The following is a 20,594-nucleotide window of genomic DNA, read 5'->3' as shown; positions in this document are numbered from 1 at the left end:
ATTATTATTATAATTATCATCATCATCATCATGATCATCATCATTATTATTATTATTATTATTATTATTATTATTATTATTATAAGAATGGAGGACTTAAAGAAATGAAAATCTGATCTCTAATGAGTGAAGGCGTCAATGATGAACCATTTATGGAGAGAGTTCTTTGCTGGAATTCAGAAACTTAAGAATGGTTTCAGAATATTCTTTGTCTTCACAGACTTGGTATGCCTTGTTGCAGAATTTCTTTGCCTGCAATCAGAAAACAGATTTGGAAATCTTATTAACTAACCTGTCTAAAACTACCCACCTTTGGTTTACAATGGAACAAAATCTCTCAACTTACTATGTCCATATCTAAATCAATTGATTCTATTGTAATTTTGGGTGTAAAAAAAATTAAATTCTGTATGTGGCTGTGTGGTATGAAGCTTGCTTCACAACCACATGGTCCCAAGTTCAGTCCCAGTGCATAGTACCTTGGGCAAGTGTCTTCTACCATAGCCTTGGGCTGACCAAAGCCTTGGGAGTGGATTTGGTAGACGGAAACTGAAAGAAGCCTGTCGTGTATATATATATATATATGTGCTTGTGTGTGTGTGTGTATGCTTGTGTCTGTGTTTGTCCCTCAACCATCTCTTGACAACCGATGTTGGTTTGTTTAAGATGTTAAAAAGTCGTAAGAAGTCTATTCATGCATACAATCGTTTCAGACATAGATATAAATTCATTTTAGAATTTGCAAATATCAAAGTACTTATCAGTGCTACATATATGTAAGTAATGCTCATTGCCACTTAAATGTGGGTGTTCTTTAAGAACAGATGATACTGCTATTTTACCGCCAGGAAGATGTTTTCACCAGCTGGTTATTCAGTGCACTTCACACTCAATGTATATTGCAAGTAGGGAGAGAACTCTTTACTATCCTAGCTCCGAGACCACCATATCAAGTGATTTTGATTTTAGAACATCCTCAGTGATGGACACTCATCTGCTAGACATAGCAGTAATCTTACCCAGCTCAAAATATGTAGAGAAAATCAGTGTCACCCATTCATTGGTTTTGCAACTAGCAAACGAGTTCATTAAGAAAAATCTTTATTAGAAATATATATATGATGGGCTTCTTTTGTTTTCCATCTACTAAATCCATTCACAAGGCTTTAGTTAGCTTGGGGCTATAGAAGAAAGAAGATACTTGCCCAAGGAGTCATGTAGTGGGACTGAATCTAAGACCACATGGTTGAATCAAACACCTACACCTGCACCAATCAGATTTGTTAAATCAAAATATTATTATTATTATTATTATTATTATAGGTGCAGGAGTGGCTGTGTGGTAAGTAGCTTGCCTACCAACCACATGGTTCTGGGTTCAGTCCCACTGCATGGCATGTTGGGCAAGTGTCTTCTATTATAGCCTCGGGCCGACCAATGCCTTGTGAGTGGATTTGGTAGACGGAAAATGAAAGAAGCCCGTCGTGTATATGTATATATATATATGTGTGTGTGTGTGTTTGTGTGTCTGTGTTTGACCCCCTTAGCATTGCTTGACAACCGAAGCTGGTGTGTTTACGTCCCCGTCACTTAGCAGTTTGGCAAAAGAGACCGATAGAATAAGTACTGGGCTTACAAAAGAATAAGTCCCGGGGTCAATTTGCTCGATTAAAGGTGGTGCTCCAGCATGGCCGCAGTCAAATGACTGAAACAAGTGAAAGAGTAAAGAGTAAGAGTATTATTATTATTATTATTATTATTATTATTATTATTACTGTTGAGTGAGAGAAAGCAGTGCATGCCATCAAAGTGAAGCCCAGTATACCCATCATGACTACCCATCTGATAAGGGTACATCAGGCACTTGCATTACAACCACATGTATGCGACATGGTGATCTCATATCAAGATAAACAGCACATGACCTTGCAGGTGGGGCCCAGTTAGAATTTTCTTCTGGGCGAGTAACCCATCCCGCTCAAAAGGTCCCTGAATAAGGGTTGTTTAAGGATGTTGAACGAAACACCCATGTTTCCAGAGGTGAATCATTCAAACCCCAAAGAATTCCTCTCAACACATGGCTATGATGCTCCCCCACTACTTCTGCTCGTGATCAGAGATGCACATATCGTCAGCCACTAAGGGACATGCTCAACTGGTTAAGGTCAAGCAACTGACAAGCAAATCTGTGGTATTGAGCAGAATATTTGCTGTAGCCCATCTTTTATACCAAGACAAAACAATGTACATGATAACACTTCCAATCAGTTAAGATCAGAAGCCATGAGGGCCACTGCCTGGTACTGCATCAGGGCATTTATTATTATTATTATTATTATTATTATTATTATTATTATTATTAATATAGGAAGGGCATCCAGCTGTAAAAACATTGCCAGATAAGACTGGAGCCTGGTGCAGCCTTCTGGCTTCCCAGATCCCCGGTCGAACCGTCCAACCCGTGCTAGCATGGAGAATGGACGTTAAACGATGATGATGATTGTAAGGCAGTGTTCTGAGTTCAAATTCCGCCGAGGTCAACTTTGCCGTTCATCCTTTTGGGGGGTCGATGAAATAAGTACCAGTTACACATTGGGGTCAATATAACTGACCCTAAATTTTAAAGGTCTTGTGCCTAGAGTAGAAATAATAATAATAATAATAATAATAATAATAATTATTATTATTATTATTATTATATTATTATTATTATTATTATTATTATTATTATTATTATTATCATCATTTTGTCTCTTTATCTCTCCTTCAAACCCTGAAACCCCAAAGGGATATAGCGACGTCTTACCTTGTCATATTGTTCAAGACAGTAGAACAACATGGCTAGAGCAAGGCTGGTCTCAGCTAAATCTTTTGAGTGTTTCTTGTGGCTGGATTCCCAGATATCAAAAATGGTACTCAGAACCTGGATTCCTTCAGCTTCTTCTGTTTCATCTGATACAATGAAGAAAATCAAAAACAAACAAAATTGACCCCTTTTTTTTCTGTAGAAATGAGACCGACCCATTCAAAATTTCATTACCTGAACCTTAACCCTAACCCCTAACCTTAACCCCAGACCCATTAGTTTGCTGCGAATGGAACACAGCATAAACTGTACAAACCCAATCAACTACTGGCCACCACCGCTAAAACAACCACCCTTACTGCTGCTGCTATCACTGATACTACCATGATCATCATTGCCATCACCACTGTTACCCCCCCCCTCCAACGCCACTGCCACCATTGCCACCACCAACACCAGCACTAGCACCACAACCACACAGCCACCATCACTGCTGCTACCACCACTACTGCCCTTGCCATCATCATCATCATCATCATCACCACCACTACTGCAACCACCTCCTCCACTGCCATTCCCACCGCCACCACTAACATCACCACAAACACAACCACTATCATTATCACCAACAGCAAACCACCACCAAGCTACCACCATTGTCATCACCACCACCACCACCACCATCACCATCACCACCCCCACCACCCCCACCGCCACCACCATCACCACTACCACTTCCACCACCACCACTGCCGCCACCGCCGCCACCATCACCACCACAGCCGCCACCGCTGCAGCCACCACCACCACCACCACCACCACCACCACCACCACCAAAACTGCTGCTGCCGCCGCCGCCACCACCGCCACCACCACCAAAACCGCCGCCGCCACCACCACCACCACCACCATCACTACTGCCATAACCCACCCGTCATCCCATCACTGCCACCACCACCACCACCACCACTACCACCGCCACAATTAGGCCATGCACTCTTTCCTCTTATTCTTCAGACTTGCAATTCGATAAAGGAATGCCATTCATTCCCTTCACTCACCGAGTCCTCCGGTTCTGTGTTCTGCCGTTAGACGGACAGCTGCTAATGTCTTGGGACTGGTCAATTTCTTTATCTTGTTGGAAGCAATTTCTAACAAGTAGTTGTGCCAAATTTTGGTCACCTTCAACAATCATAAAACATTGAATGCGTCTTTGATTAGTTTTAAATTCATAAATTATAAATTATAATTAAATTGATTAGTTTTAAATTAAAGCAGTAAGAATCATAACGACAACAGACATCTTCATTTTTAACATGTTTCAGTTGATATACTCTCTTTTACTCTCTTTTACTTGTTTCAGTCATTTTGACTGCGGCCATGCTGGAGCACCGCCTTTAGTCGAGCAACTCGACCCCGGAACCTATTCTTTGTAAGCCCAGTACTTATTCCATCGGTCTCTTTTGCCAAACCGCTAAGTGACGGGGACGTAAACACACCAGCATCGGTTGTCAAGCAATGCTAGGGGGACAAACACAGACACACAAACACACACGCACACATATATACGACGGGCTTCTTTCAGTTTCCGTCTACCAAATCCACTCACAAGGCTTTGGTCAGCCCGAGGCTATAGTAGAAGACACTTGCCCAAGATGCCATGCAGTGGGACTGAACCCGAACCATGTGGTTGGTTAGCAAGCTACTTACCACACAGCCACTCCTGCGTCTATATGGTGATAAATATATTTTATCTAAGGCAGCAAGCTGGTAGAAATGTTAGCACACCAGACGAAATGCTTAGGGGTATTTTGTCTGTCTTTACGTTCTGAGTTCAAATTCTGCCAAGGTCAACTTTGCCTTTTATCTTTTTCAGGTTGATAAATTAAGTACCAGGTGTGTACTGGGGTTGATCTAATCAACTGCCTCCCCCCTCACCAAAAATTTCGGGCCTTGTGCCTAAAGTAGAAAAGAATATCTTTTATAATATATCCTACTAGTTTCTGTCATTAGACTGTGGCCATCCTGGGGCACCATCTTGTAGAATTTTTTGTCAAATGAATGGACCCCAGTGTTATTATTTTTTTAAAGTCTGGTACATATTCTATTGGTCTCTTTTGCTGAACTGCTAAATTATGGAGATGCAAACACACCAACACCAGTTGTCAAATGATGACGGGGGACAAACACACACACACACATACACAAATGTCCAGAGGGCACAGCTGACCGTGCCATTTGTTCTGGAGTGTACTTGTTCCCACATCTTTTGATGCTTTATCTCTCCCCCCCCTTTTTTTTAAAATCCTTTATCTTTGTTCCCTTGTAATTAAATATATTCCCCTAATCACGATCTAGTGATTAACCCTTTAGCATTTAAACTGGCCATATCCGGCCAAAAGTATTCTACCTGTTTTATGTTCAAACTGGCCAGATCTGGTCTCTCAGACCAACCCTACAATATCATTTTAAAAATTAACAACTACCTCATCAAAATCTCATAGCTACAAGATAATGCATGATTAATTCAAAACAATGTGGATAAAAAGGGATTAAGTTTGGCAGAATAATGCAAACACTAAAGGGTTAAAGTACAGCAAAGTTCCTTCCCGAATCATATAGTATTCCTCATACAAGATGAGAAAGGGGCCAATTTTTATCCCAAGCCATCAAGGACAAGAGGTAAGACCACAATACGAAGATGATGAAAAATGACAACAAATAACACACGAGGGAAGCAGATCCCTAATCTGGGATGCGACGTGCAGCAACACATTCTCCGGTCCCACGCAGAGGAGAGAGAAATAATTCGATAGGGGAGACTGACCAGCTGCTGCTGCTGCTTTGTGTCACTTGCATTCAAGACCTCAGGTTTTCTTGGAATCCGCACTCCAGATTTCCTCCATGAGGTCAGAATAACTGTGGCCCATCTGAGAAATGAGCCGCAAGAAGTGGGATGGCTATTACAGTGAGTATCACTGGTCATTCTCCATGACAACACCTGGAAGCACTCCGTCGGTTACGACGACGAGGGTTCTGGTTGATCCGAATCAACGGAACAGCCTGCTCGTGAAACTAACGTGTAAGTGGCTGAGCACTCCACAGACACGTGTACCCTTAACGTAGTTCTCGGGGATATTCAGCATGACACAGAGAGTGACAAGGCCGGCCCCTTGAAATACAGGTACAACAGAAAAAGGAAGTAAGAGTGAGAGAAAGTTGTGGTGAAAGAGTACAGCAGGGATCACCACCATCCCCTGCCAGAGCCTTGTGGAGCTTTTTAGGTGTTTTCGCTCAATAAACACTCACAATGGCCGGTCTGGGAATCGAAACCGTGATCCTATGACCGCGAGTTCGCTGCCCTAACCACTGGTCATGTCCACAGGGCACAGCTGACCGTGCCATTTGTTCTGGAGTGTACTTGCTCCCACATCTTTTGATGCTTTATCTCTCCCCTTTTTTTAAATCCTTATCTTTGTTCCCTTGTAATTAAATATATTCCCCTAATCATGATCTAGTGATTAAAGTACAGCAAAGTTCCTTCCCGAATCATATAGGTTCATAGGGCCAGTTTCCCAGTTTCTGGGGCGTATATATTCCCCACATGGACGGGTCACAGGTCTGTCACAGGATTATCTCATCTTTGCCAGCTGAGTGGACTGGAGCAACGTGAAATGAAGTGTTTTGCTGAGGAAAAAAATGCACCACCCAGTCTGGAAATTGAAACCTTGATCATGCAATCATGAGTTCAACCTCTTAACCGCTGGGCCACGCACTTTTACACTATTGGAATATTGTTATTATAATAAAAGAAAAGGAAAGATTTGGGATGTGCAGTAAGTGCCAAGTTCTTGGATTAAAGAAGAAGACAATTAATTGATAATTAAAATGATTAAAACCTGTCTGTAGAGCGACATTGCAATATCCATTTTGCTCTGTCGGAAGAAAACATTGGCCATGTGGTAGTAACCCCCGGATGTTTTCAAGGAATCTGTGCCATATTCTTCTGATGCATGGTAAATCTAAAGGGTAAAGAAATAAAACCAAAAATGAAGTAAAAAGCTGGAAGGAGACTGGGATGAAGATAATGGTATTAGAAAGAGGAGAAGGACAGGAACAAATTTAGGGGGAAGTTTTAAATTAAGAGAGAAGTTTAAATTTAGATTGAGGCTCAAATGTAAATGGAGACTCAAATTTAAATGGGACTCAAATTTAGGTGTATACTTAAATTTAGATTGTGGCTCAAATTTAGACAGAGGCTCAAATGTAAATGGAGACTCAAATTTAAATGGGGCTCAAATTTAGGTGTATACTTAAATTTAGATTGTGGCTCAAATTTAGACAGAGGCTCAAATGTAAATGGAGACTCAAATTTAAATGGGGCTCAAATTTAGGTGTATACTTAAATTTAGATTGTGGCTCAAATTTAGACAGAGGCTCAAATGTAAATGGAGACTCAAATTTAAATGGGGCTCAAATTTAGGTGTATACTTAAATTTAGATTGTGTTCAAATTTAGACAGAGGCTCAAATGTAAATGGAGACTCAAATTTAAATGGGGCTCAAATTTAGGTGTTATACTTAAATTAGATTGTGGCTCAAATTTAGACAGAGGCTCAAATTAAATGGAGACTCAAATTAAATGGGGCTCAAATTTAGGTGTATACTTAAATTTAGATTGTGGCTCAAATTTAGACAGAGGCTCAAATGTAAATGGAGACTCAAATTTAAATGGGGCTCAAAATTAGGTGTATACTTAAATTTAGATTGTGGCTCAAATTTAGACAGAGGCTCAAATGTAAATGGAGACTCAAATTTAAATGGGGCTCAAATTTAGGTGTATACTTAAATTTAGATTGTGGCTCAAATTTAGACAGAGGCTCAAATGTAAATGGAGACTCAAATTTAAATGGGGCTCAAATTTAGGTGTATACTTAAATTTAGATTGTGGCTCAAATTTAGACAGAGGCTCAAATGTAAATGGAGACTCAAATTTAAACGGGGCTCAAATTTAGGTGTATACTTAAATTTAGATTGTGGCTCAAATTTAGACAGAGGCTCAAATGTAAATGGAGACTCAAATTTAAATGGGGCTCAAAATTAGGTGTATACTTAAATTTAGATTGTGGCTCAAATTTAGACAGAGGCTCAAATGTAAATGGAGACTCAAATTTAAATGGGGCTCAAATTTAGGTGTATACTTAAATTAGATTGTGGCTCAAATTTAGACAGAGGCTCAAATGTAAATGGAGACTCAAATTTAAATGGGGCTCAATTTAGGTGTATACTTAATTTAGATTGTGGTTCAAATTTAGACAGAGGCTCAAATGTAAATGGAGACTCAAATTTAAATGGGGCTCAAATTTAGGTGTATACTTAAATTTAGATTGTGGCTCAAATTTAGACAGAGGCTCAAATGTAAATGGAGACTCAAATTTAAATGGGGCTCAACTTTAGGTGTATACTTAAATTTAGATGTGGCTCAATTTAGACAGAGGCTCAAATGTAAATGGAGACTCAAATTAAATGGGGCTCAAAATTAGGTGTATACTTAAATTTAGATTGTGCCTCAAATTTAGACAGAGGCTCAAATGTAAATGGAGACTCAAATTTAAATGGGGCTCAAATTTAGACAGAGGCTCAAATGTAAATGGAAACTCAAATTTAAATGGGGCTCAAATTTAGGTGTATACTTAAATTTAGATTGTGGCTCAAATTTAGACAGAGGCTCAAATGTAAATGGAGACTCAAATTTAAATGGGGCTCAAATTTAGGTGTATACTTAAATTTAGATTGTGGCTCAAATTTAGACAGAGGCTCAAATGTAAATGGAGACTCAAATTTAAATGGGGCTCAAAATTAGGTGTATACTTAAATTTAAATGGAGCTCATATTTATTCGGCATAGTAAAATAAAATCTCTTTTCTGGTGTTTAGGGCTGTGGATTTATTTTACATCCATTATTAAAGGAAAAACAAATTTCTGGTCATAGAGTGGGGGAAATTTAATGAAAAGAAATTTAAATTTGTCTTCATGCCCCTTTGAGTTTAAAAAAACCTTTGAAGTCTGTCGATTGAACCCAGGTTAAGAGAACCTGCCCCACCATCTAAAGTTGAGTCTATCAATACATTTAGTTGATCTTATATTTATCGATCTTTGTATCTATTGATACTTCCACCAATTGGCAGTGAGCTGGAAGAATCGTTTGCAGACCAGGAAAATTCTTAATGTCATTTCTTCTGACTTTATAAAAACCAGTTCAAATGTTTCCAGGATTGGCTTTGCCTTCCATCGTTTCAGGGTCGATAAAATAAGTACCAGTTGAGCACTGGGGTTGATGTAATCGACTTACCCCCACTTCCCAAATTGCTGGCCTTGTGCCCAAATTTGAAACTGATATTTACATCTATTGCTCTTGTTAGCTGTTCAACTTTATATATCTATTGATTGCTAGATCTATTAAATTCATGTGTATTGATCTTTATATTGGTTGTATACTGTCAACATAACGGGACAGTCCCGTAAGGGAATTACACCACTGTTGTTTAGCCCTAGGAAGCATCGATGCTTCCTGTCGGCTTTGACACATTTTCTGTGTCCTTATATTTATATTGATTGCTTTATATTGATTTGTCCTTATATTTATATTGATTTATATTGATTGCTTTTTATTGTTATTTATATTTATGTATCTATTGATCTCTGCAGCTTTAAAATTTATATCTAGTGATTTTATATCTGTTGATCTTTATCACTGCTAATCTTTATACCCTCTACTCAGATTAACTAGCCTTAATCTTTTTTCTCCCCATGGAACATCAATGATGAGAGATCCCCATCTACTGTGGTCCCGAGCCCTGTCTTTAACCTGCTCCAAGGCCGGACCTCCTGCCACAGTCCTCAATTAGATCTTGATTGGCCACCCTTACCTTTTGCACCTGTCCTCCCACTCACTCCCACTCAAGACTTCAATGAGAGCCCTTCTCGAGTGGGAAGCCAACTAAAATGAAAGCCAAGCATAGTATTTCACTTACATCATCAGCAAAATGACGAGCAGCTTCCGCGTAATCCCCTTTGGCGGCGTAGAGTAGGCCGAGATTGCGATGAAGGTTGTACAAGATGGAACTGGGACACTTGGGGTTTGTCAAAGCAATCCAGTTTGCTTGAGAGAGATACTGCTCGGCGTCAGCAAGTCTTCCTAAACCTGAAACAGTAGGAAAGGTCTGTGTATGTGTGTGTGTGTGTGCATTTGTGTGTATACACACATACTTATATATATGCATATATACATAACGGGAAGCTTTATGAAAATAAACAAAAGACGAAGGCAGGTGGAATACAAACAAACAATTGTATTAGTATGGCACTCAGGAATATAAATAAAACAAGTCTTTACGTTTCGAGCCTACGCTCTTCAACAGAAAGATACACAGAAAAAAAACAAGGAGAGAAACAGGAAAGAAAAAAATGCGTGCAGAAGCTAGCGAATCAACATATATATATGCATATATATATATATATATATATATATATATATATATATATACAATTAAGGGCTCCTAAATAAAGGTGCCGAGTGCTGGGAACACAAAAAGGGGATGAATTTATCGAGAGTGAAAATCAAAAACGTTTACCGATAACTTTAACAACTCGTACCGCGGTTTCTGCTTCTTTCTAGCAAAACACAGAATATGTTTGCTAAGGCTGGCTTCATCAGTGAGTCGCCTGAATTTAATCGAGGTCTGCAGCGATGTGGGGCTATATGTTAAACCCGACTACTAGCAGATCTTAACTTTTCAAATCTCTGCGCAGACGCAAAATTTACACGGGCATGCCGGGAAGAATTTTACGATATAATTATCATGTAGTATGCGAATATAAGCAATATAACCACATGAATAATATTTTTTTATATGAATAATATTTTTGTCTTATGACTAATTCGTCTTTTGTGCTGGGCACCTGGTAGTAAATAATATTACTACCTTCTTGCTTATATTCGCATACTACATGATGAATTTATTCGTAAAATTCTTCCCGGCATGCCCGTGTAAATTTTGCGTCTGCGCAGAGATTTGAAAAGTTAAGATCTGCTAGTAGTCGGGTTTAACATATAGCCCCCCATCGCTGCAGACCTCGATTAAATTCAGGCGACTCGCTGATGAAGCCAGCCTTAGCAAACATATTCTGTGTTTTGCTAGAAAGAAGCGAAGAAACCGCGGTACGAGTTGTTAAAGTTATCGGTAAACGTTTTTGATTTTCACTCTCGATAAATTCATCCCCTTTTTGTGTCCCCAGCACTCGGCACCTTTATTTAGGAGCCCTTAATTGTATAACCACGAATAATATTTTTCTATATGAATAATATTTTGTCTATGACTAATTCGTCTTTTGTGCTGGGCACCTGGTAGTAAATAATATTACTACCTTCTTGCTTATATATATATATATATATATAATATATATATATATGTATGTATGTATGTATGTATGTATCTATGTATGTGTACACATGCACACACATACACACAAACACACGCGCGCACACATAAATCGTATCGGATAGGCCAGCAGGTGTAAGGGTCTGAAGATACACCATAAAGGTTTCTTTAGCATGAGAAACCCAGGGTAACCCTATAAACCGACCTTCACCAGTAGTAAAATATATATATGTATGTATGTATGTGTGTGTGTATGTGTGTATGTATGTATGCGTGTGTGTATGTATGTATGTATGTATGTATTTAGTGTGTGTAGTGTATGTATTTGTGTGTGTGTATGTATGTATATGTATGTATGTGGTGTATGTATGTATGTAGGTGTGTGTGTATGTATGTGTGTGTGTATGTATGTATGTATGTATGTGTGTGTATGTATGTATGTATGTATGTGTGTGTATGTATGTGTGTGTGTGTATGTATGTATGTATGTGTGTATGTATGTATGTATGTGTGTATGTGTGTGTATGTATGTATGTATGTATGAATGGTGTGTATGTATGTATGTATGTGTGTGTGTATGTATGTATGTATGTATGTGTGTGTGCATGTATGTATGTATGTATATATGTGTGTATGTATGTATGTATAGATAGATAGATAAAGACAGACAGACAGAAAGATAGATAGATAGATAGATAGACAGACCGACAAAACAGTCAGACAGACAGACAGACAGACAGAAAGATAGATAGATAGACAGACAGACAGACAGAAAGATAGAAAGACAGACATAGAAATATTGTGTGTGAGAAAGATAGTTAGAGTGTGTGCGCGAGAGAGATAGAGAGAATGTAAAACGAAAGTAGGTTTTGTGTTATGGAACTCCAAGTTATGGCAAGATTTTCAGTGGGGTGGGGCATGGAGTGGGACTCTCTTTACCCTTTTACTTGTTTCAGTCATTTGACTGTGGCCATGCTGGAGCACCACCTTTAGTCGAGCAAATCGACCCCAGGACTTATTCTTTGTAAGCCCAGTACTTATTCTATCAGTCTCTTTTGCCGAACCGCTAAGTGACAGGGATGTAAACTCACTACCATCGGTTGTCAAGCGATGTTGGAGGGACAAACACAGACACACAAACTCACACACGCATATATATATACACATATATACGACAGGCTTCTTTCAGTTTCCGTCTACTAAATCCACTCACAAGGCTTTGGTCGGCCCGAGGCTATAGTAGAAGACACTTGCCCAAGGTGTCACACAGTGGGACTGAACCCAGAACCACGTGGTTGGTTAGCAAGCTACTTACCACACAGCCACTCCTGCGCCTTAGTATAATATTGTAGATATGACAGCAAAAAAAATATAAATAAAGACTGCGAATGTGGGGGAGGGTGGAAAGGGTGGAGGAGAAATCATAAACTGAAAAATACAAACAAGAACACACACACACATGATGGGACGAAGTACTGAAGGGCGTCCTCAGGACCCTGGACCTTTCAGAGCAAATGACGAAGGACCAGGATACCTGGCATCTTGCTGTACTCAAGAAGACCCGTCCTACACAGCAGACTTTTGAAGGCCATTCCTTCTGGAAGGAAGATTGACCTGCAGGAGTTTTGAGCCGGTGCCATGTACATGGCACATGTACCGGTGCCACGTTGAAATACTCATGTAGTTCCTTGTTGAAAATATCTTGCTCACACAGTAAAGAAGTTGGCATTAGGAAAGACATCCAACCGTAGAAACCAGGCCAAGTCAGACTGGAACCTGGTGCCAGCTTTAGTCAAACCTATTTCTTTACTACCCACAAGGGGCTAAACACAGAGGGGACAAACAAGGACAGACATAGGTATTAAGTCGATTACATCGACCCCAGTGCATAACTGGTACTTAATTTATCGACCTCGAAAGGATGAAAGGCAAAGTCGACCTTGGCAGAATTTGAACTCAGAACGTAACAGCAGACGAAATACGGCTATGCATTTCGCCCGGCGTGCTAACGTTCTGCCAGCTCGCCGCCTTAGTCAAACCGTCCAACCCATGCCAACATGGAAAACAGACAATAAATGATGATGATGATGATGATAATTGGGTAGATCGAGTGGTAGAAATACCTACCAATACAAGCATCTCCAAGACAGAGGTAGGAAGGAATAAGTTCAATACTTTGCAGTCCATAAATTTCCATACAAAACTTGACAGAATGCAAGGCTGCGGGCAGCGCCTGTTCGTGTAATCCTTGGAACAACAAGTGGTGCGCTCTAGTGGTGGCGGTTTGAATTATTTCAATCTGTGAAAATAAAAAGATAAATAAATAAAATAAACTCTGCAACTCAGTGACTAGTATGTTAGTGGCACCAGTAAATACCATTATTGAGCAATGGAATTCTTAAGAAGGGCTGCTGGAAAATTCCTGGTTTTGGGTAAAAGGAAAAAACACAGCGGGGTCAGTTACATCAACATATTCCCCTCTCAAATTTACACACCTATTGCAGTAGTCCTTCAGTTTTTCTAAGCCCTGTAAAAGAACTCGGAAGGTTGGGCCTCCAACCACCCCTTTTGTGATACCCTTAAAGCCAGGAACTTTTCAGTAACCCCTTGTACATACAAACATACATATATCTTCTTTATATATAAAAGTGAAGTTGTGTGAGTGTCTGTCTCCTACGATTTAGATTCCTAACTACTCCCACATTTTGCGGTGCAGTTTAACCAAAACCGGGTATCTTATAGTCATGATTCATATCGAGCCCTTCTGGGTATTAGCGCACGTCTACGATTTAAAAAAAAATTTACCATCATTTTTCCCCATTTTTAATGCATTTGTTTGCTATTATATAAGGGAAGTAACTCTCTAAAAATGCTTATATAGTTTTTTTCCTTACAAACCCGAGCAACGCCGGGGCGATACTGCTAGTATATATATATATATATATATATATATATATGTATATATGTATACACACACAGGGTGTGATAGGTAAATTGTCACCATTTTATATTTTTTAAATTTCATGCATGCACATTGTTTTTGATTTTGTTGACTACACAGTACAGTAGGGTCAGTTGGGCACCCTCAGTGAGAAAAACAGCACCATGATGCAATTCACTCTGCCAGAAATTTGGAAACAACATGCTGTACTGTTTGGTATTTACACCGAAAGCTCCAATACAAACATTTCAAAGTGTTTGGGTGTCAATCTTCCACAAACAACCTTGCCCGAACTTGTGCCTGGGAGGGTAACTTTCTCGGTGCAATCCCATGGTCATTCATAACCGAAGGGCGTCTCCTCATGTATGTATGTGCAAATGATAGGCTTTGTTTCAGTTTCCGTCTACCAAATCCACTTTGGTTGGCCCGAGGCTATAGTAGAAGACACTTGCCCAAGGTGCCACGCAGTGGGATTGAACCTGTAACCATGTGGTTGGGAAAGAAATTTCTCAATGCCAGTGGGTAATGCGAAGAAGAAAAAAATAAACCAATGGAAACAGAAGGAAGAATAAGAATTGGTAGAAGAGTCGGGTGACTGACATTGAGCTGCCGGATTTCTTGTTTGCGTCTTTGACGTTGTTCTTCGGAGATTCCATACTTCTCAGGTTGTCTGACTTTGGCGAGATTGTCACAGATACAAGAATGGACGCTCTCCTGGTCGGACGTTTGGTGGCCGGAACAACTGGGAAACATAACAACAACAACAACAGTAAAAGCAAAAACAAAGATAACTATAACAAAAACAACAGTGGTGGTGATGGTGGCGGTGGTGGTAGTAGTGATGGTGATAGTTGTGGTGGTTGTGATGGTGACGGTGGTGATGGTGGCGGTGGTGATGGTGGCTGTGGTGATGGTGGTGGTGGTGGTGATGGTGGTGATGGTGATAGTTGTGGTGGTTGTAATGGTGGCGGTGGTAATGGTGGCAGTGGTAATGGTGGCAGTGGTGATGGTGGCGGTAGTGATGGTGGTAGTGGTAGTGGTGATGGTGGTGGTGGTGATGGTGGTGATGGTGGTGGTGGTAGTGGTGATGGTGGTGATGGTGGTGGTGGTAGTGGTGATGGTGGTGGTGGTGATGGTGGTGGTGGTGGTGGTGATGGTGGCGGTGGTAGTAGTAGTGATGGTGATAGTTGTGGTGGTTGTGATAGTGGTGGTGGTGGCGGCGGCGTTGACAGTGGTGGTTGTTGTGGTGATGATGGTGGTGGAGGAGGTGGTAGTGATGGTGGTTGTGTTGGTGGTGGTGATCGTGGTGGTGGAGGTGGTGGTAGTGGCAATGAATGTGGTGATGACGAGGGTGGTGGTAGTGAAGCTGCTGATGGTGATTGGTTTTGTATTGGTGGTAGTGTGATTGTGGTGATGGTGGTTGACAGCAACAATGATGATGATGATGATGATGATGATGATCCTTTCCAAGTCTTTGAATGTAAGGAGCAACATAACTTTAGGGTTTAGGGAAGGACAGGCACATCAAGATTCTGCAGTTGTCCTTTGTTATTATTATTATTATTATTATTATTATTATTATTATTATATTATTATTATTACTATTATTATTATTATTATTATTATTATTATTATTATTATTGTTGTTGTTGTTGTTGTTGTTGTTGTTGTTATTAAGTTGGCAAGCTGGCAGAATCGTTAACATGCCGAGTGAAATACTTAGTGGTATTTTATCTGTTGCTGTGTTCTGAGTTCAAATTCGGCCGAGGTCGACTTTGCCTTTCATCCTTTGGGGTTGATCAAATAAGTACCAGTCACACACTGAGTTTGATGTAATCGACTTAATCCTTACCCCAAAATTGATGCCTCCTGCTTTCAGTAGACAGGTTTATCATCATCTGGCAGACACGTTAGCACGCTGGGCGAAATGCGTAGCTGTATTTCGTCTGTCGTTACGTTCTGAGTTCAAATTCCGCCGAGGTCGACTTTGCCATTTATCCTTTCGGAGTCGATAAATAAAGTACCAGTTTCGCACTGGGGTTGATGTAATCGACTTAATCCCTTTGTCTGTCCTTGTTTGTCCCCTCTATGTTTAGCCCCTTGTGGGTAATAAAGAAATAGGTATTTCGTCTGTCGTTACGTTCTGAATTCAAATTCCGCCGAGGTCGACTTTGCCATTAACCTTGTTTGTCCCCTCTATGTTTAGCCCCTCGTGGGCAATAAGGAAATAAATTATTATCATTATTATTATTAAGGTGGTGAGCTGGCAGAATCGTTAGCACGCTTAGCGATATCTCATCTGTTGCTAAGTTCTGAGTTCGAATTCTGCCGAGGTCGAGTTTGCTTTCCATCCTTCTGGGGGTCGATAAATTAAGTACCCCAGTTACACTGAGTTTGATGCAATCAGCTTAATCCCTTCTCCCAAAATTGAGGCCTCATGTTTCAGTAGAGAGGTCTATTATCATCATTATCATGCTGGAGCACCGCCTTTAGTCGAGCAAATCGACCCTGGAACTTATTCTTTGTAAGCCCAGTACTTATTGTATCGGTCCCTTTTGCCGAACCGCTAAGTGATGTAAACACACCAGCATCGGTTGTCAAGCAATGCTAGGGGGAAAAACACAGACACACACATACATATATATATACATATATACGACGGGCTTCTCTCAGTTTCCGTCTACCAAATCCACTTTGGTCAGCCCAGGGATATAGCAGAAGACACTTGCCCAAGATGCCATGCAGTGGGACTGATCCCAGAACCATGCGGTTAGTAAGCAAGCTACTTACCACACAGCCACTCCTGCGCCTATTATTATTATTATTAAGGTTGCACACTGGGTTGATCTAATCGACTGTCCCCCCCCCAGTCTTCTGCCTAGACTAGAAAGGATTATTGTTATTGTTGTTGTTGATGTTGTTATTATATAATTACAATAAAGGAAGACACTCTTTTCTCTCTTTTTACTTGTTTCAGTCACTTTGACTGTGGCCATGCTGGAGCATCACCTTTAGTCGAGCAAATCGACCCCAGGACTTATTGTTTGTAAGCCTAGTACTTATGCTATCAGTCACCTTTGCCAAACCGCTAAGTTACGGTTGTCGAGCGATGTTGGGAGACAAACACAGACACACAAACACATATATATACATATACATATACGGGCCTTTCAATTTCCCTTTACCAAATCCACTCACAAAGCTTGGTCGGCCTGAGGCTATAGTAGAAGACACTTGCCCAAGGTGCCACACAGTGGGACTGAACCCAGAACCATGTGGTTGGTAAGCAAGCTACTTACCACACAGCCACTCTGCGCCTATATATATATATATATATATATATATATATATATATATATATTATATATATATATATATATATATATATATATATATCACCGTGACCGACCAGGCTATCAGATGTTGTTAACACATCGCTGGTCACAATGCGCTTCGAATTTATTTAGCCTTCAAATGACGCCACCCTGCTGGCTAAGCGAGCAGGCCACTATATATATATATATATATATATATATATTATATATATGTTCAATGTTCTAGTTTTTCAGAGCATTTTTAAAATCTGTTATGTTTACAACAACCACAACAACACATAAACAAACAATAGGTGCGGGTGTGGCTGTGTGGTAAGTAGCTTGCTAACCAACCACATGGTTCCGGGTTCAGTCCACTGCGTGGCATCTTGGGCAAGTGTCTTCTGCTATAGCCTCGAGCCGACCAATGCCTTGTGAGTGGATTTGGTAGACGGAAACTGAAAGAAGCCCGTCGTATATATGTATATATGTATATATATGTGTGTGTGTGTGTTTGTGTATATGTGTTTGTCCCCCTAGCATTGCTTGACAACCGATGCTGGTGGGTTTACGTCCCCGTCACTTAGCGGTTCGGCAAAAAGAAACCGATGGAATAAGTACTGGGCTTACAAAGAATAAGTCCCGGGGTCGATTTGCTCAACTAAAGGCGGTGCTCCAGCATGGCCGTAGTCAAATGACTGAAACAAGTAAAAGAAAGAAACGAAAAACATAACCGACCAAAACATACAAAAAGACCCAACGAAATACACTAAAAAAAAAACAACCAAAAAAAAAAAAAGGCCTCTTACCAATAATAGGTCACTTTACAATTGGTGCAGACGAGGTTGGCAGACTTTTGGCAGAGTTCACACAAAAGCTTGATACCCTTGGGGACGGCAAACGGGTAGACACTCATTTCGACGGGTTTCAATCGATCGGCCGAAAAAATGCGAGAAGCTTCGGGAAAAAAGTACCTTGATAATAACAACAATAATAATAACATGGGTGTCAAATCTGTTGGACGGGTATTTACGTATATCCGTGTGTGTGTATATATGTATATGTCGGTGCGTGAGTCTATAGAGACGGGTTGCTAAAGGCAACGGATTCGTGGAAGGGACACAACTGGCGTGGAAATAGTGGAGCCATTCATTGTACAGTCACGGGTTTTGTTTTTTTTTGATTATTAGTTTTTGTTGTTATTTTTTTTTTCTCTCACCGGTCGATTAAGATTATTGTGAACAGTGAAACCAGCTTCCGCATCGCGAAATGTCGGCTTTGATTTTTATATGATGTAATGCTTGTATGTGTAGACACACACACACACACAACAAACACACGTCCGTCCGCGCACCCACTCGCAAAAGCACACACTACACACACACAAACACACACACACAAACAAACACACTTACACACACGTCCGCGCACCCACTCGTAAAAGCACACACACACACACACACACACAAACACACACACACACACATATACACACACACAAACACACACACAAACACAGGTCCGCGCACCCACTCGCAAAAGCACACACATACACACACACAAACACACACACACAATCACACGTCCGCGCACACACTCGCAAAAGCACACACATACACACACACAAACACAGGTCCGCGCACCCACTCGCAAAAGCACACACATACACACACACAAACACACACACACAATCACACGTCCGCGCACCCACTCGCAAAAGCACACACATACACACACTCAAACACACATACACACACTCAAACACACACACACACAAACACACGTCCGCGCACCCACTCGCAAAAGCACACACATTCACTCACACAAACACACATGCAGACATTCGCACACACATACATACATTCACATACAAACATACGCATACGCACACGCACACACCTCTCTCTTTCTATATATATATCTGTTTCCTACACCATCTGTCTTCGTCTTTTGTTTAATTTCGTGAACTCTCCCCATATATCGCACGCTCACGGGGTCACACCAGTTGATCCTGTCATCTCTTATCACACACGAACTTCTCCACTGGACTTTCTACCTTTTTCTCTCCTTGTTTTTTTCTGTGTCCCTTTCTGTAGAAGAGCGTAGGCTCGAAACATAAAAGACTTTCTCAATTCCTGAGCGTTATACTAATACATCTGTTTGTTTTCTACACCGCCTGTCTTCGTCTTTTGTTTTTTCGAGAACTCCCCCCCCCTATATCTATATATATAAAACTGTAGTTGTGTGAGTGTCTGTCTCCTACGATTTAGATTCCTAACTCCTCCCACATTTTGCGGTGCAGTTTAACCAAATTCGGGTAGCTTATAGTCGTGATTCATATCGAGCCCGTCTGGCTATTAGCGCGCGTCTACGATGAGTCTACGATTTTAAAAATAATTTAACATCATTTTTTATTCCATTTTAATGCATAATTTTTCGTGTGTCGATGGCGGCGGAGTTTGCGTCCATGGTCACACCTGCACCTGTGTTTGCTTCTCCCCTTCTCCCTCCCTCGTGAAGCTGTGGGGAAGGGAGTGTAAGGAAATCAACGTCGTAAAGCGTGTCAAGGAGAACAGCGTTCTTTTAGAACAACGACTTCATGGCTTAAGAAGACACCAAAACAGAATGGCTAAGAAAGCCCGAATTGGCATCTATAAGGGAAGTAACTCTCTAAAAATGCTTATATAGTTATTTCCCTTACAAACCGAGCAACGCCGGGCGATACTACTAGTATATATATATATATATCTTTATATATATATATATATAAATAGATATATATAAATAGATAAATGGTACAACAAGGCGCCAATATTTACTGGAAAATAGCAATCGTAATAAATACGACGCTATTGTATAGCTTCACTGCGTATATATATGTATGTATGTATGTATGTATGTATGTATGTATGCATGCATGTATGTATGTACGTACGTCTGTGCACGTGCGTGCGTGCGCGCACGCGTGTGTGTGTATAATGGCGGCATAAGAAAACTTTGCGGATTTTTGACTCTCGAGGTTATCCTCTGTACAACGTGCGGAAAACCAGTGTTGAAACAAAAATTGATCCAAGTCTCAAGGACATGATGAAT

At 40.5% G+C, this 20,594-nt stretch overlaps 1 protein-coding gene across 1 annotated transcript; it reads right to left on the bottom strand.

Moving 5' to 3' along the window:
- Positions 1-71: 71 nt before the first annotated feature.
- On the bottom strand, positions 72-18,584 carry LOC115231196 (zinc finger MYND domain-containing protein 12-like). The gene is made up of 8 exons (XM_029801269.2): positions 18,311-18,584; positions 14,788-14,929; positions 13,374-13,545; positions 9,840-10,009; positions 6,706-6,828; positions 3,868-3,988; positions 2,807-2,952; positions 72-252 (listed from the first exon to the last, which is right to left on the bottom strand). The coding sequence occupies exons 1-8, from the start codon at positions 18,502-18,504 to the stop codon at positions 151-153; spliced, it is 1,170 nt and encodes a 389-aa protein (XP_029657129.1). The 5' UTR covers positions 18,505-18,584; the 3' UTR covers positions 72-150.
- Between the last annotated feature and the right edge of the window lie 2,010 nt (positions 18,585-20,594).

This window comes from Octopus sinensis, unplaced genomic scaffold (genome assembly GCF_006345805.1).
Source record: "Octopus sinensis unplaced genomic scaffold, ASM634580v1 Contig17760, whole genome shotgun sequence".
Classification (NCBI taxonomy): Eukaryota; Metazoa; Mollusca; class Cephalopoda; order Octopoda; family Octopodidae; genus Octopus; species Octopus sinensis.
Note: the sequence above shows the minus strand (reverse complement) of the source record. Positions and strands in the feature narration are given on the sequence as shown.